The 18,242-nt window shown below is 43.5% G+C and overlaps 1 protein-coding gene across 1 annotated transcript in view; it reads left to right on the top strand.

The window, feature by feature from the left end:
• Positions 1-18,242, top strand: part of AFAP1 (actin filament associated protein 1) — a 173,978-nt gene that overhangs the window by 110,114 nt on the left and 45,622 nt on the right. Inside the window, exons 7-8 of the mRNA XM_045528283.1 lie at positions 10,222-10,317; positions 13,149-13,230. Of these exons, the coding sequence (XP_045384239.1) occupies positions 10,222-10,317; positions 13,149-13,230 (178 nt within the window). The remainder of the gene's footprint in view (positions 1-10,221; positions 10,318-13,148; positions 13,231-18,242) is intronic.

The raw sequence follows: 18,242 nt of genomic DNA, 5'->3' as shown, positions 1-18,242 counted from the left end.
CCCTGGACTCCAGCTTTCGATCCCTCCTCCACTCTGTGATCAGAGACACTGCCTGCCCTCAGCTTCCTCCTCTGGGCTGGCAGAGGCAATGCCAGCCCCCAGGCTACCTCTCTGGATTTCCAGCTTCTTCTGTGTCTTGGCCTAGTAATCCCTCTCTATCACGGTAGCTTCTTCATGCTTTGGGGAAGATGCTTTGCATATTTTATCTTGCTTTTCTAATTGTCTTCATTATGAAGATTGGTCCAAACCATCTATTCCATCATTGCCTGTTGGCACCTATTATGAAAAGGGTTGGAAGGAGGTGGGAAAACCTGGTAAACATTTCTGTGACGGTGCTTCTTACAACATGCAGGTATTCATTAAAATGCTCATTTCCCACTCGTCCCCAGGAAATTAGAAAGGTCAGACTCCACAATGATAACCATGATTGCCATCATTGTGTCTGTCAGCTGCTCAGAACACATCGATGTTGTCTTTTTTATTTTGTTATCGTATGGGAGTTGAGGAGAGCGGTTTCTTCCTCTGAGTGATCCTCCTGGAAGTCCTGTGGTCAGAAATCTCTACTGTCGAGTTTATATCCTTCCCGATACATAACTTCAATATGTTACATGTCAACCCCGCTGTTACCAGTATCACTGAAGCCCTTTAAGTGTACAAAGGACTTTCCTGCCATCATTATCTCGTAGTCCTCAAAACAGGCACCTGCAAAGGGTGTTATCGTTAGCAGTTTCACTTGACAGTGAAGAGACCGAGTCTCAGGTAAGTGAAGTGATGCCAGCTGTGATCAGCAAGTGACAGAGCTGGGGTCCAAGTCAGGTGTCTCTGGCTTCATGTCTCATTCTTGTTGTGTTGGGCCATCTGACAGTTTGCCATTTTCTTCGTTTTTCATTCCTCACGCCTGTGATTGCTGTACCATCCCTTCGGTAAGGAGGGAACAACGGTTTGGAAACAAGTGAGCAGCTTTATGATTCTGTTTTCTTCACCTGGTCTCACTTTTTTGGTTACCTGCACCCATCCTGCATTCTCTGCTTTACTCTGCAACTTATGCTTTCTTCTTTTGCCCTCTGTATTTCGTGCGTACTAGAGTGTGGCACCCTGCTTGCTGGCATCGGTCTGTTGGGAAGTCATCTGGAGCGCCCCTGGGAAATGGCGTGGAGCTGATGGTGCAGCTGATGAATGCACCACTAAAAACAAACTTTTTCAAGATGTGAGATGCTGATGGAGTGAAATAATCTTGTGTCTTGTTTCACCAGATGTGAGATACTTATAGATCAGAGACACTTAGCTAATTATAGAATGATGACTCCATTTATGAATGGAAGTTAATTACAATAATTTTTTTTAGAATTTGCTGATGATAAATAAATAAATATATTTCAATAAATAAAGTAAAACAGGGTAAATTATCTTTTTCTCAAGAGTTTAAAGTGATGAGTTACTCTATTTAATGCCTGTGTTGTTATTTCCTGTACACGTGACAGTACAAGAACCTAAGAAGTCTTGATTAGAAATGATAGTCAGATTGCAAAACGAGTTTCAGTCAATCGGTTATAGAATTTTAATTATTTTGGGCTAGCAGAGACCTGAGTTGGTCTAGTTTAGTTTCTCCAGATACTGTCATTAGATTTGCTGCCTTATTGGAATCAACCTGGAGATTTAAAAACCACAGATTCCCAATGATTCAGATACATTCTGGAACTAAGAATCTTTTTACTTTATATCTTTTTAAGATCTAAAATGCTACAGATGGAACTGAGATATGGCTCCCCTGTTTAATTCTCTCTCCCTTCTGAAAGATAACTGTTATCTGAATTTAGTCTTTATTACTGTCTGGTTATGCTTTTTAAGAAATGCCTTCACTTATATATGTACACAGTCATGAATGATAAATAATATTTTTTTTCATGTTTTACAATTTCCATGTAAGTGGCTTCAAACTCCGTGTGTCCTGCAGGTGTTTTTTTCCACTCAGAGCTGTTTTATATCCATGGTCCTGCTGAAGGCCACCGAGTGTGTTCACACCTTCTCCTGCCACAGGCTGCATTGCCGTCAGCGTTCTCGCATGTGTCCCTTGGTCTCACAGTTGTGGCTTCTCTGCGATGGATGCCATGGATACCTGGCGGTGGAATTGCCAGGTTTAGGAGGTGCACATCTTCAGCATCACTAGATTTTGTCAGATTGTTTTCTGCACTTCCACCAGCAGTGCAGCAGAGCAGTCTTCTTTTGTATGTCTCCTTTCAGGGTTTCTACGTACATGTGCACACAAATTCCTCTCACCTGCTCATAGAAAAGGTGCAGCATTCTGCACCTGGTTTTCTTCACCCAAGCAAAGTATCTTGGAGCTCTTAGCAATTTAGAGAATAGAGCGCTCTTTTTTTAAAATAATGTATAGCATTTCATTGTATAAATAGACCATACTTAAAAAAAATCTGTCTCCCTTCATAGACATTGGGTTATTTTCAATCTTGTGATATGACAATTTTATATTATTAATAAATAACCCTATGCATATATCATTTCATACTGTAGGCTGAACTCCTAGAAAGAGTAATTGCTTGTATGAAGGCTATAAGCATTCATAATTTTGATATATAGCCAAATCTGTCTTCATAGGCAGTCCTGGTTTTTAGCGGTGCACTGTGAGGTGTGTAGGTGAAGTTTTATTGGTTTCTGTCTTTCTTGGTGTTTGTTGAGCTCCTTGGTTCTGTGAGTTGATGCCTTTCCTTACTTTTGGAATGTTTTTGGCCATTTTCTCTTCAAACAGTTTTTTCTGTCTCAATTTTTTTTTCTCTCCTCTCCTTTTGAAATTCCATTTGTAGATATGTTAGGTCTTTTGATATTTTCCTGTGGATTTCTTCATACTCTTCTGTTTTCCATCACCCTTTTGTTGTGTTTCAGCTTGGGCAGAGGCTTTTAGTTTACTGTTCTCAGGTTTACTGATCCTTCCTCTTCTGTGCCCGGTGTGTTACACCCATCTGATGCATTCTTCTTCTCTGACATCCTGCTTTTCATTTGTGGCCTGCCTCCCTCCCTTCCTCCCTCCCTTCCTTCCCTCTCTCTCTCTCTTTCTTCATAGTTCCCATCTCTCTGCTAAACTTCCCCATTTCTTCATGTTGTCCACCTTTTTAATGAACTATTTTAGCATTTCTATCATACCTATTTTAGCATCTCTGATATTTCCAGTAGCTGGCCCATCTCTGGGACTGCTTCTGTTGAATGTGTCTCAGGAGTTTATATTATATTCTGTACATTTTGTGTGAAAGAGCAGTAGAGACTGAAGTGAGCTATATTCCCTCCAGAAAAGGGTGTGGCCCCCCTACCGAGCTGCTCCTGGGAGACTTGTGTGTGTCTCATCTGTGGTTGAGGGGAGTCTGCACTTTGTTGCAGCTTCACTTTGATTCACTTCACTTCTGCTGTCAGAAGGGTTGAAGTGCTGCATCAGGAACTTCCCGTCAGCTTGGCTTGGGCTCTGAGACCTGTGGTGAAAACCTGGAGATTTCTTTTGTGTACTGCAGATGCATGACTGGCTTTCTGAACCAGCTTGTTGTTTTGTGTCTGGTTTTGGCCTACCAGCCAGCTTTAGGCTTGCTGAGGTGGTCTCTGTGTTCTGCAGTCTTACCTCTGGCTTTTTGTGCCTTGGGAGAAATCTCTCTGCCCTGTGCTCTGTCTGTAGCTATTGAAGGGTGGGTGCCTGGTACTCTGGGAAGCCTGGCCCTTCCTTGGGGAGGCTTCCTGCCGCCCTTTCCTTCATCTGCAGAGCAGTGACCTTGTAGTTGGGAGAAGTACTGGGATCTCAAGGGGACCCCTCTGAACTCTTGTTTCCTTGGTTCCAGCTTTTTTGCTGTGTCTATATACTCAATAAAGCCCCAGGGCAAGGGTTGGTGAGTGAGTGTAGGCTCCTTCTGTCAAGGTGCTCCTTGAATTGGTTTTTTTTTTTTGAGGCAGAGTCTTACTCTGTGGCCTGGGCTACATACAGTGCGGTGGCATCAGCCTAGCTCACAGCAACCTCAGACTCCTGGGCTCCAGTGATTCTCCTGTCTCAGCCTCCTGAGTAGCTGGGACTACGGGCGTGTGCCACCACGCCCAGCTAATTTTTCTATTTTTAGTTGTTTGGCTAATTTCTTTCTATTATTAGTAGAGGCGGGGTCTCACTCTTGCTGAGGCTGGTCTCGAACTCCTGACCTCAAGTGATCCTCCCACCTGGGCCTCCCAGAGTGCTAGGATTATGGGCAGGAGCCACCACGCCCGGCCACAGTGCTCCTTGAATTATAAAGTCATGCCAGCCGCACGTGGCTGTTAATCTTTGGCTTCTTCCCTCACCCTCTGTAGTGGATGCCCCTCTGGCCCCATCCTGCCAGTGACAAGGAGGGCTGTGGTCACTCCTTTTCTGCGAAGGACTCTTTACTTTTAGGATTTAGTTTGTTTAGGTTTCTTTGTATCCTCTTTGCTTGGATGGGTTAAAAAAATACCTTTTTTTTTTTTTCCTTTTTAGCTTAGCCACTTGTTTTATTGTGAGAGAAAGAGTGATGGTCTCCCAGGCCTTTCTGTATGGTAACCAGAAGTCAGAGTACCTTGTGCCGCCTTTGTTTTTTCATCAGTCTTGCCAGAAGTTTGTCAATTTCATTAGTTCTCTCAAAAAAACAAATTTTGGTTCTGCTGGTTGTTTTTCTATACTATTGTTGTTTTCTACTTTATTAAGTTCTCTTCCTTATTATTTTATTTCTACTTTTTTTTGGCCTAATTTGCTGTAATTATCTCAACTTCTTGAAATGTACACTTAGATCATTGATTTTTTTTAACACTTTTTTCTTTCCTTATACATGCATTTAAAACTAAACGTTTCCTTCTAAGCACAGTTTTGACTATATATTATTAATGTATGTTTTGACATTTTATGCTTTTGTTATTATTCAGTTTAAAAGTTTTCTAGTTTCTGTTGTGATTTCTTTGACCAATGGTTTATTTGGGAATATATTGCTTACCTTGTAAATATTTGGTTATTTTTAAAATTATCTATTTGTTTTTGATTTCTAATTTAATTGTCTTTTAGTCATAGAACTTTATATGATTTATATCTTAGAAATTTGTAGACTTGATTATTTTTCAACATAGAGTCAATTTTTGTAAATGTTCTATGTCTGCTTGTAAAGGATATATATTTTACAATTTGGTAAATTGGTCTATATATGTTTGTAGACCACAGTCTTTTTTTTTTTTTTTTTTGAGACAGGGTCTTACTCTGTCACCCAGGCTGAAGTACAGTGGGGAGATAATAGCTCACTGCAACCTTGAACTCCTCAGCTCAAGTGGTCCTCCCGCCTCAGCCTCCTAACTAGCTGGGATTACAGGTGCACACCACCATGCCTAGCTAATTTTTAAAATTTTTTGTAGCGATAGAGTGTCACTAAGTTTCCTAGGCTGATCTTGAACTCCTGGCCTCAAGTGGATCTCCCACCTCGGCCTCCCAAATGTAGATCACAGTATTTAACTATCTTGTTTAACTCTTCTTTTTTTAATCAAAATGATTTAGAACTTTGTAATGATAGTTTTATGTGAAATAAGTCAATGTTATCATCATAGCTTTTTATTTCACCTCATACAGGCCACATCCTTATGATTGAAGTGATTTTTTTTAAAATGAAAGAGCTACTATCATAAAAGGAGCAACCCCGACTTAGCTGGAAGGAATATGTTAGGATGAGAGAAAAGTGAGTGAAGAGTCTGGAAATCTAGGATATGTTCCTGGAATACATGTAACTCATGATATTTTGGGTCAACAAACTCTTTCCCATTTATCTATCAAATGAAAATAATAATTACCAGAATTATCAAAGAAGTAGAATAAAAAATGATATAAACATACTCTTAAAACTATAATAAATAGGTAATATATAAACAGTATTATTCATAATGCCACTTTTAGGATTCCTATAAAAGCTTTAACAACTCTCTCATATGAATTGTTTTGTAAAACAAATGCCAATTCTTTTATTAATATGAACTGCTGTTATCCCATATTATTTGTCTTTTATTTGTAAAAGTTATGTTAATAAAAGGCTTTTATTAATATAAACTGCTGTTATCCCACATCGTTTAAAACTGATGATCCAGACTTTCAATATTTTGAAACACAACTTTAGTGTAACAATTAAAAATGTTTTAATGAAGTCACATATATATACCCTTTGTCAAGTATGAAGAACATGAGGGCTGTGTTTAACCAGTGCATGACTTTGCACATACTTCTTCAAGAATTGCTGCCAGATTTGTTTCTCCTTTCTGCCTGCAACTTCCATTACCAGCAGCTCTTGCCAAAATTAACCGACTCTGTGTGTGTGTGTATGTGTGTGCACACACAGATGTTGAAAACATGAGCTGTTGCGTAGAGGTCAAACAGAAGACGAGAGCCAGTGTTCCCAGAAATGGAGTGGTTAGGTTTCCTTAAAAAATGTGCAGAGATTGTGTTTCTCGAGCTGAGGGCTCAAGTTAAAAGCAAACAAAACTACCACAAAACATATAACAATTTGTTTTTTAGAAGATTTGTGATTCTGAATTTGGATCTAGTTTTCTTAAATACATACTGAAACTCTGGTACAACATGACTCTTTAAATAGAAAGGCATTGTTATAAAAACCCTCATTTGTAGCTAGTGAAAGGATTGGAGTGATAAGCCTTTTATTTATGACTCCTGAATTAACTCTGCAGGTACAATTTGGCAATAAATAGGGACAGAGTAGAAAGACGGTTTTATGAAAATAACCTGATCTCTGCAACTGGTTGAAAAAAATCCATGAAAATAAAGACTGGTTCGTGCTAATTGATCTTTTTACTAACGCCTTTCTTCATACCCTGGACGTAATTACTGTTTAGTCTAGGGGAGCGTAAACAATCTCATGATGCCATGAGGAACCCCCAGCCCTGTCTCAGATTGGTGTTGGGCTCTGGGCTGGTCTGGTGTGTGCCCATCTTCCTAAGCACTGTTGGAAACACTGTTACTCTCCAGGAGGAATTTGAGTTCTAGCTGGGAGAATATTAATAATGAAGAATCAGAGTGTATAATTTGTCCATGTGCAGTGTTCTAAGCATTCAGATTGTATGGCTGGCTTTATGAGGAAAAGCTTCTCAAACAGGCGACAGCGTGAGTTAGCACTGACGGCTAGACCACCCCGTCTGACTGCCGGACACGCGGGCCCTGGCGGATCGGGAGAGGGAGGGCGCCTGCGAGGCTAGCAGGGCAGTGTTAGGGCGGGATATGGAAGTTTGAATGTGTATGTGCCAGGTGGCTTTTATTGATTTGCCTTTTTATTTTTAACAAACACTTTCCCCCCCTACTGAGGATTTCAGAAATCAGTGCTGAGGACTGGGAAACTTCGTCATGAGGCTCCTCTTATTTTAATGATGGCCTAGTTTCTTTCCTTTTGTTTCTTTCACTCACTTGTTTTCCCTCATAGAAAATCTCAAATCCAATTTATTTCTTTATTCCCTCATGCTTTTTCCCCCTTTGGTCAGACTTTTTTTTGTGTGTCACTGGTAAGCAAGGCATAGCCCCTCTGTCCTCACGAGCACGGCTTGGAAGACACAGGCCTGCATGACTGCTGTGACAGATGGACGCGAGGCCGTCTGTGGCCTGTGCGTACTGTGTCCACCACACGGGAGGGCCGGAGAGGGCTTCCTGGGCGTGGCCAGGCTGAATCTGAAGGCCGCCCCGATTTTGCACACCTCCTCCAGAAGACACCACTCACGAGCCCACCCCCCGCGGCCGGCAGGGGTAATCGCAGTAGCACAGCCAAAGCACTTTGTTGCTTCTTCCCCCACTAACAAAAAAAGAAAAGGAGAAAGAGGACAACTGTATTTTGAATAAAAAGCTTGAGATCATAGGATTGTGGAGGTTGTTTTATGGAGTAAAATGAAGAACTTATCAAGTTCAGCTTTGTTTGTATAACGGAAAGACATTTTCATGTATTTAACTCTATAATCATGGGAAAAGAGTTCAGGTTTACTAATACCTGCTATGGGAGAAGTACTAGGCTGGATACTTAACATTTGTTTTATCATTTCATTTCCACTGTGACCCTCTTAGGTGTTATTTTGTGCGTGTCATTGATGAGGAAAGTGGAGCTCAGAGATGAAACTGCTCAGCTGCACATATGGAGCAAGTGGTAGAACTGGGGTTTAAGCCCAGGTCTGTTTGCCACAAAAGCTCAGGAGTTTTCCATTTTATTAACACTCTTTCCCTAGAGAAAAGACAAAGTCTTGTCCTCAAATCAAGTAAAAAATTGCTTTGTCAGCAGAAGACTTACTAATCACATTGGGGCAGGTGAGGGAATAAAGGCAGAAAAGCAGTGGTGAGATTGGCACGAAGGTGAGGGACGAGGAGAGAGATCTGACGTGGTTGGAAGGCACAGGTCACTGGGCTGAGCGTCGCCTGGTGGTCCTGCTTCCGCACCTCGGAATTAGCAAGGAGAAAACATTGCCCCAAGCTCTCTGTCTTTCTTCTTTCATTTCCTTTTTTTTTCTTATTTAGTGGACATAAGCTCAGCAGTAAAATGGCTGGAAACACAATCCTGGTCTTTTGTCAGTCATTGGCTCTATCCCAACGCCAGTGCAAGCCAAGTGAATTTGGATATGTCTGTTGAGGTCAAATTGCAAAATTACTACAAAGATATCTAGGACTTTGGCATTTCCTTTTTGCCCAGAAGGAGCTTGGGTTTAACTCAAATTGCAGCTTAGGTCCAAAAAAGAATTGAAGACATTTTGATGTGCCTGCTAACTTTTCAGTTACAAGAATGTGTCACAGGCGCTGTACCCTTGTCTGTCTCATTTGCAGCCTATGCACGGTGACCAGAGCCACACCTGGACATTATATGAACTCTAGAATGATTGGGGAAACGAGTGGGTGACTGTGTGCAGGGGATGGCCTGGAAGGCCACTTGTGCCCGGAATCCTGACCTACAGGCTGAAGAGTGCCCATAAGTCTAGCCTGGAATCGTCTTCTGAGCTCTTACCATAAGCTGTAAGGCGCTCACAGTGATAGTGGTGTCAGCAGTGACAGCAGCGACTGTGGTTTGAACGTACATATCCACCCACCTGCTTCTCCACTGTCTTCCTCTGAATAGACTGCACTGCCCAGTTGCCAGGAACAGAAATCCTGGAGTCACCTTGGAGTTGTCTCTTTTCCCTCAGCCCCGAGTCTGGTTCCTCAGCAGGGCTGGCCCTCCTCCCTCCAGGTGCCCCGATTCCCCTCCCGTGCCTGCCTTCACTGAGCAGCTCCAGCCCATGTTGCATCTGAACAGCTGTAGCAACGGTGGCCTCTAACTCATTTCCCTGCGCTTTCTCATCTGCTCCACTGTAACTCTTCCCACAAGTACTGTTTTCTACAACCTTCTCATAATTGCGTGCTTGTTGTGTTTTAGGCTCTTTCTCAGGCATTTTGCCTTCTTCAGAAGGCAGGTGCTGTGGCATCTGTGCTGTTCAGACGGGGAATTAAAGCACTGGCAGTTGGTTTGCCCAAAGTGACAGCCAGGGTTACACCCATGCGGGAGGCCCTGTGCCCATGCTCTTGAGTCCTGCCCCTCTCCTTGAAGTGCTCTTGGGGTCTCTCCCCCTTGGGCCTGAAGGCACTACGTGATCTGCCTCCAGCCGGTTGCTGCCACCTCATCTCCTGCCTCTTTCTCCCCCACTCTCCTGCCACGTGGCACTCTGGTTTCCTCACACACCTCACACTACCACAGGGCCTTTGCACCAGCTGTTCTCTCGCCTAGAACCCTTTTCCACCAGCTCTTCACATATCTGGACCCTTAAATGTCATTCTAGTAAGGCCCCCCAGGGCTCCTGATCTAAGTAGCCACCCACCATTTCGTTAAAGCACCATCTTTTATTCTGTGTAGCACTTACTGCTGTCTTATGTTCCTTACATGTTTTTGGTGACACTTATTATTTATGGTGATACCTAAATGACATGGATTGAAACTCTATGTGAGTAGGAGCCTCAAATGCATTGTTCATCTATGTCAGTTCCAGTCTTGGGTAGATATTTGGTGAATGAGTGAGAGAGTAAGTGAACAAATGAACACCTGGCACCCTGGAACTCAAAGCCAGGTGCCTTTGATCCCATGCATTTCCCTGCCACACCATATGCCTCCATCTGTTCACCTTGTGGGAGCCCTAGTTTAAGTGTCTTTGCCTTTGGGCACACTCAGAAGATGGCTGTGCTTTCCATAGGTGATCAAAGAAGCCTACAGCGGCTGCAGTGTACCTGTGGATTCAGAATGCCCTCCTCCGCCAAGCTCCCCGGTGCACAAGGCAGAGCTAGAGAAGGTAAGGGCGTTCATTGTTCTTTCTGGGAATAATAACCTTGCAGTTGATTTAGATCTTCCTCAAAGTTTTAATAACATTCTTTGAGAATTTCAGCACTTTCAGGTGGAAAAGAAAAAAAAAAAAAAAAGAAAAAATGCAATTCTGCTTCCCATCCATTTTAACTTCTGAGTTTGTACGAAGCTTCAGTAAGTCATTTCACAGACTGTGTAGTTATTTCCAGCTGTGGATGAAGAAATGGATTAAAGTTGTGAAGGGCCTTGTTCAAAGTCACATAGCTATTAAATGGCAAGGTTGATATCTGAATGCAAGTCTGTCTACTTTTGGGGTACAGCAGGTGCTTCATAAATGTACCTTCCCAAGGGCTTATTCCTAACAGACCAGGAGACACCCGCTGCCCCCTCTACAGGGTACTCATTTTGCTTATCGGAAGGCAGAGGAAGAGCACAGTGGTTGGGGGGTGGCCTGTCATCTGTACACCCTTCTTGGCAGAAATGTGCAGAACCCATCACTGTTGGGCACACGCCCCGCTCTGGTTGTACTTTATCTGTCCACGTGTGACTGATGCCATTTCCCTGACTTTCTGCCGTGAGATCTTCTGCCAGTAGCTTGTGTCCCAGGAGCTTTCTGAGCTGTCTGCCTTTACCCCGTGCCCACGAACAGGCAGATTGTTTTTAGTCTGTCCTTGTATTAGTCAGGGTTCCGGAGGAAAAGAGTCGATGAGATGTGTATCTATGTAGAAAGAGATCTATTATGAGGAATTGGCTCACATAGTGATGGAGGGTGCAAGTCCCAAATCTGCAGTGTGGGCTGGCAGGCAGAGACCCCGGGGAGCTGATGGTACACATGAGGTCTGAGGGCAGTCTGCTGGAGCATCCCCTCTTGTATGGGCAGGCCAGTGTTTTTGTTCTACTCAGGTCTTCAACTGATTGCATGAGGCCCACCCACACTAGGGAGGGCAGTGAACTCAGAGGTCACTGATTTAAATGTTAATCTCCTCCGGAAACACCCTCCTAGTTGCCACATAAAAGTAACCGTCACAATCCGCATCCTGGTATTGTGATAGAACAGCTCTTCCTTTCCTAACTATAAAACCAATACCTGCTCCACTGTGGAAAATTCAGAAAGTTCAGAGAAACGTAAATAGATAGAAAAAGTCACTTATAAGTCCACCACATAGAGGAGGCAGCTCCTTTTAACGGTGTCTGAATTTCTAACCACTTTTTTCCTTGTATCCTCCATAATCATGTGAGCCAAATCCTTATAATAGATCTCTTTCTCCATACACACATCCCATATACACATCCCATCAGTTCTGTTCCTCTGGAGAACACTCACACACAACGCAAGGATAGACAAAAAAAGTATCTGCTCACTGGCAGGGGGATAAAAGGAACAGCATTTACAGTTTGGGTAAGCTTATGCATAAAATTTCTTATACTGCTTTTTTCACTTACCTTTATATTATTAGCAGTTTTCCAGGTTTTAAAATACCCATAACAAGCAACAAGCATTTTTGCATTTTCATCAGCTTACTATCAAATTTGTATGACTCTACTATGACTTATATAAATATTCTCTCCTCTGAATTAGGCTGTTTTTTTTTTCTTTTTTAGGCCACATAAATAAAATAGTACTTGACATCTTTTGCATAAATCTTTACTGCTTCTGTGTCTGTTACCTGAGAGTAGACTCCTGGAAGCTGAATTACTAGACCAAAGGATAAGAAGTTTTTTCTTTTTTAAGATTTTGATTCATTTGCTAATCAAATTGCTTTCCCAAAAGGTTGGTCCAATTTTGTTTCCCATCACAGTGCCTCCAAGTTCCTCTTTCACACACTCCCATCAGAATTGGCGATTGTGCTTTGCTTCTCTTTGGTTTCTGAGGTGGTACTGTTAGCGCCTGGCCAGGCCTGCTGCCCTGGATCCCACGGATGCTTCCTGGCGTGAGAGCCAGGGCAGTGTTGGCTCTAGGTCATCAGACCACTGCACCTCAGCTTCCCACCAATTGGCTCTAATTCTTTCCTGTAGGTCTTGCAGGATTGCAGACACCTGCCTGCTGTCCTTGGCCAACAATGCCTGGTCCTCGTGTTTCGAGTTAAACATGCATGTTCCTTTGTGCCCTGGGGGTCATCCACGTGTTTCATCTGAGTCCAGCTGGCCAGTGTCTGAGGCACTGGGGCATAATCAGAGGGTCTGAGGAGGGCATATGGAGGCCACTCCCCCACTGTGACCCCACAGGTCCTTGGGCAGGAGTGGGAGGAGTCTAGCTGTAAACGCTGTGTCTCACTCAGATCCTAACATGGAATCCTAATTATGCTCATTAAACCCAGATACTGGGACTGAAATAATGACAAGTGTTCTCACCCCCTTGAGGGTTTGGTACTGTCCCTGTCTCTCTGTGTATGTTCTGAGTGTTTCTGTTACAAGCAAATACCTGACACCCAATTATTGGTGAATGGCAGGAAGAAATTAAATGGATGATGGGATTTTTATTTCTGCAGGATAATATGCATGGTGGGGGGATATGTTTTGTAATCTTAATATTTTTCAAACTTATTTACAAGAAAAGGTGATTTGAATGAAATAGGCATGGTATAATATGTGTGTTAGTATAATATAACCTCTGTGAGTTTTTTCTTTGTATTTTTGGAAGTTTGTAAAGCTTTCGTAGCAACCTAACCAGCTAGTCTGTGTTACACGTAAGCCCTGACTACTGGATTGTTGTGAATTTGGTCCACACTTTCTTTGCCTTTGAGATAACTTTTAACTTTTACACAGCACGTGGCCAATGTGGCCATTGTAAGAATAACTTAAGCCTTTGTGTCCCTACAGAAACTGTCCTCAGAGAGACCGAGCTCAGATGGGGAGGGGGTTATGGAAAATGGAATTACTATGTGTAATGGAAAAGAGCAAGGTGAGTTCTCCATGTGCCAAAAATATATAAAGTAAAAAAAAAAAAAAAAAAAAAATTACAGCCAGGTCTGTAAAGTCTCATTATGTGAAAATGTCCTGGGTGACCCAGTTGTCTGGATGTAATCATGGTAGATGACGCTGATAGGAATGCAGGAAAATCCTTTGGTTAACATCAGCCTGTGGATCTTCCTTTTCCATCCTGCCCAACCTCGGCCCAGGTGGTTTCCTATTGTCTTTATATGTGCCCTGCGTGTATTTCACACGTATGACTCACAGCAGGTAATTTCCTCACTTGATTTATCACTGACAGCTGGCATCTGGCTTAGAGACCTGACTTCCAGTGAAAAGAGCTTTGGGTAATGAGACAGGAACCCACATTCCCCTTTGAACTCTGCCTTTGCATGATCTTGTGCAAATTTTGCATTTTCCCTCTTGATGAGCCTCTGTTTCCCCATCTTTAAAATGAGGAGGCCAGACTTGCACATTTCTGAAGTCTTTTGTTTTCTTTCTTTCTTTCTTTTTTTTTTTTTGAGACTGAATCTTGCTCTGTCACCTGGGCTAGAGTACAGTGGCATCATCACAGCTCACTACAACCTCAAGCTCCTGGGCTTCAGCAATCCTCATGCCTCAGCCTCTTGAGTAGCTGGAACTACAGACACGTGCCACCATGTCCAGCTAATTTTTCATTTTTTATTTTTTGTAGAGATGAGGTTTTGCTGTTGCCCAGGCTGGTCTTAAACTCCTAAGCTCAAGCATTCTTCCTGCCGTGGCATCCCAAAGTGCTAGGATTACAGGCATGAGCCACCACACCCAGCCTGAAGTCTTTTCTAAGATTTTCTGAAAATGTCTTTATTTTGCCTACATTTAATATTTTTTAAAATTGTGATAAAATATACATAATATAAAATTTACCGTATTAACCATTTTAAATGTCCAGTTCAGTGTATTATTATAATACATTTATACTGTCGTACTATCATCACCACCATCGTGTCCAGAACTCTTTTCATTTTGCAAAACTGAAGCTCTGTCCTCATGAGACGTTAATTCCCCATCCCCTCCCCCAGTGCCTGGTACCCACATTTTACTTCCTGTATCTATGGCTCTGACAACCCTAAATACCTCACAGGAGCAATCTTACAGGATTTGTTCCTTTGTGACTGGCTAATTTCACTCAGCATAATGTCCTCAGGGTTCATCCATGCTGTAGTGTATGTCAGAATTTCCTTCCTTTTTAAGGCTGGATAATATTCCATTCTGTGTATATACCACATTTTGTTTATCCATGCACCTGTCAGTAGATACTTGGGTTGCTTCTGCCCTTTGGCTAGTGTGCACAGCGCTGCTGTGAACATGGGTGTGCGCATGTAGAAGTTTCTTACTGTTTTAAACTGAGCTTTATAGAGGGGCAAATTACATATAGTAAAATTCACCCTTTTGGCGTACAATTCTGTGAGTTTTGACAAATGCAGTCATGCAACCATCACCATGATGAAGATACAGAACATTTCTGTCACCCAGGAGCCCCCTTGTGCCCCTTTGTATCACCTCTGCCTGTTCTCCAGGCCCTGGCGGCCCCTGAGCTGCTCTCTGCCTTTACCAGAACACTGTTACAGGAGGGGAATCATGAGTGTGTAGACCGCCGAGTCTGGCTTCCTTCTCATAGCGTTTGCGACTCTTCCCTATGTGGCAGTATCAGTAGTTTGCTCTTTTCTGTTGCTGGCAGTGCTCCCAAATGTAGGTTGCCACAGCGAGTTTATCCGCTCGCTGATTGAAGGCCATTTGGGCTGTTTCCACTTTGGGGCAGTTGTTTAAAAATCTATTCTAGACTTTCAGAGACAGGCTTTTGCATGGACATGTGTTTTCATTTCTCTTGAGTGAATACCCAGGAGTGGTACTGCTTGGTCATGTGCATTCTCACCAGCCTTGGTATTGTCATTTTTGTTTTGTTCTTTTTACTTTAGCCACTTTAATAGGTGTGTAATGGTATGTAATTGTGGTTTGAATTTGCATTTCTCTAATGACAGACAATGTTGAACATTTTTAATGTGATTATTTGCCATTGGTGTATCTTCTTTGGTGAAATGTCTGTTCAGATCTTTTGCCCATATTTTTATTGGATTGTTATTATTGAGTTTTGAGAGCTCTTTGTATATCCTGAATACAAGTCCTTTATCAGTTGTGTTTTGCACACATCTTCTCGCAGTCTGTGACTGGACTTTCAATTTCCCTAACAGCGTGTGGACTGCAGTGAGGGGTGTGATTTGTGCATAGTGGAGGCAGTTTTCCCTGAGCAAAACCAAACTGCCTGTGTGTTCACTGAACCTGTGAACTCAGCTGCTCCAGTGAGCAATCTGCCCACCCGAGCCCGCCTGCCCTTTGTTGCTAGAGTGGAGCAAGTGTTTCCTATCTCTGTGATGAAGTCACCTTAAACCAAGTAGCAATCTAAGCCATTAAGAATCTTGGAACTCAAATAATCTGGACTGTTATGACATTATAAGGTTCACTGTCAAAGGTCATAATCTCTGCTTTTTCCATATGTGGTTTTCTAAGTCAGTCCTATCTGGGTGTAATTTTAGTTCTGTCCGTCGGAAGTTATTCAGTGGAAGGTATTATCTGTGTCTTCCACAAGGCACACATTATGTGTAATCAAAACCAGGAAAGCTATCTTTAAGTTTTGCCCTGAAATAACATACAATCTCAATGTTCCGGCGTAGAAGTTGAGGCATGGTAAACATTGGTTTGGCTGAACTGTCTTCTTGTTTGCTATTTCTTCTCCCAATGTACCTGTGTAAAATTAGGTCTTTCAGAATAAGATGGATGTCTGGATGTACATGTGAGTGGGTATGTCTATGCTTAAATGCTCTTGTTTCCTTTTAACAAGAACAGCTTTCTATACTTTGGAATTAAAAAGTGACCTTGGTTCAGACATCTTCTTTTTGCCTGGCATGGGCTTTGCATATAGTAGACACTGGATAAATAGTTAATGAAGGAAGTTAAAGGTTTAAATACATTCTAACCTATCTCGGCTTTTATTCTTGCTGCTCACTCTTGCTGTTGAGAGATTTCAGTTAAGTTTTTTATCCCAGCCATGTTGTGACTCAGTCAGATTTCTCTGCTCGCTGCATAGAGAAAATCCTGAACTTGTACAGCTTTCTCTAAGTGTTAGAATCTCAGCTGAAGGTAGAACAGTCGGACTCCATGTGGTCAAAGCCACAGGGAACAACTCACAAAGTCTTCTTTCAAGGTGGAATCCCTAGTGTTTAATAAGCTGCTGCAGTATGATTTGGGTGAATAGTAAACATCCTGGTGATACTGCAGCTGATGTGAGGAACGAGAATTAAGGTCCTGGTACCAGTCCACACGGAGGCTGTGACTGCCACTAACCAGCGTTTCATGTCTTTAAGGTGTAATCATTTGTTCATGGGTCGTCAGGAGAATCACTGAGTAAACAAATGGTCTGATGATGTTAATCCCCATCCTTCCCACCCACCTAACAAAAGCATCTAGATTCCCTTCTCTGTAGGATGACAGGAAACTGTCTGGGCCCGTGGTAGGCATGGCCTTAGAGGATGCTCAGTGCTGGCCGCACTCCAGTGGTCTGTGTCCCCAACCCGCCCATCTCCATGGCGAGCGGGCAGCGCGTGCCACCGGGGCTTACCAGCTCTCCTGCTCTAACTGCAGCCGGTTGAGCATTCTGAGTTTGTTGTTTCTTTTCAGAATTCTGTTGTAAGTGCTAATTTCTGCCTTTTGTTTGATAAATAGCATCAAGATGTTCTTGATGGTTTTTTTCCTTATGTTCCTACATACTTTCACTTTTTCTTCCAAGGATTACCTAACTTCTGCTTTTGCAAAAAATTCTTCAGGGCACATTTAAGGAATTGCAGGTATTAATCATTATCTCATTTCTTTGTAGTCAGAGTCCAGCAAGCCCTTTGTCAGCAGGAGCCAGTCTCAGTCTAACTGGGAGTAAATCAAAACCCCAGCGCGATGTGATGAATGTCTCGTCTGCAGGGGTTGCCTCCTGCTCGTGCCCCAGGCCTTCCACGGTGCCCGGCACTCCCACTGTCCCGGCCAGCGGTGCCTTCTGTGGACAGCTCAGCTGCGTGGGGCTGGGTGGAGGTCACCCTCTGGCCTCACAAGCCGCTGGGGGGCATCCACTGTTGCTTTCTGTCTTGGTTTGGTTGGACTGAAGCCAAAACACCACAGCTGTGCCAACCGCAGACCCCTCTGTCTGGTGGTAGCCGGGGAGCTGTGCCTTCAGACTAGGGATTGAAACCGTTTCTGGTGCTTTGTTTTAAAAGAGGGTGTGTGCATGTTGGGGGAGAAGGAGGAGGGCAGTGTGGCATTCCTCTGTCCTTTGTTTCTCATATCGCCTGAGGCCTTAATCTGATTTGTTTAAACTAACACAAAAATGCTGAGACTGTGTCGTATTAGTCAACTCGGGCTGCCATAACAAAATACCGCAGGCTGGGTGGCTGAAACAACACAAAGTTATTTTCTCACAGCTCTGGAGCCTGGAAGTCCAAGGTCAAGGCGCCGTCAGGGTGGTGTCTGGTGAGGGCTCTCTTCCTGGCTGGCAGGCAGCCGCTGCCTTCTCACCTGCTCTGTCTGTTGTGTATGTGCAGTCTCTTCTTAGAAGGGCACTAATCCCATGGGATCGGAGCCCTGTGGGGAGCGTGTGGAGTGGAAGGCCGGGCAGGAGATGGGAGCGCTATTGGGAGCGCCGTCGTCCGTCTGGGCGTGGCAGGGGCGATGGGTGTGGAGATGGGTGTGGCAGGGGCGCGGAGTGGAGATGGGCAGGGGCTACTGCCCCACCCCCACAGAGACAGACAGGAAGGGGGAAGAAGAGGGAGGTGTGTGTACCTGCTTAGGGAAGATGTAGGAATGAGGCCAGTAGCTTATCATGCCGTGTCCCCGGATGCTCTTTCTCTGAAGTTGCTCTGTGTGGCTGTTCTGTGCACGCTCATTTGTTCACACGGGCAGGGGCAGGGAAGGAATCCTGGGCTTTCC

The sequence above is a fragment of the Lemur catta genome, chromosome 17 (assembly GCF_020740605.2).
Source record: "Lemur catta isolate mLemCat1 chromosome 17, mLemCat1.pri, whole genome shotgun sequence".
NCBI lineage: Eukaryota > Metazoa > Chordata > Mammalia > Primates > Lemuridae > Lemur > Lemur catta.
This window is presented reverse-complemented; position numbering and strand designations above follow the sequence as displayed.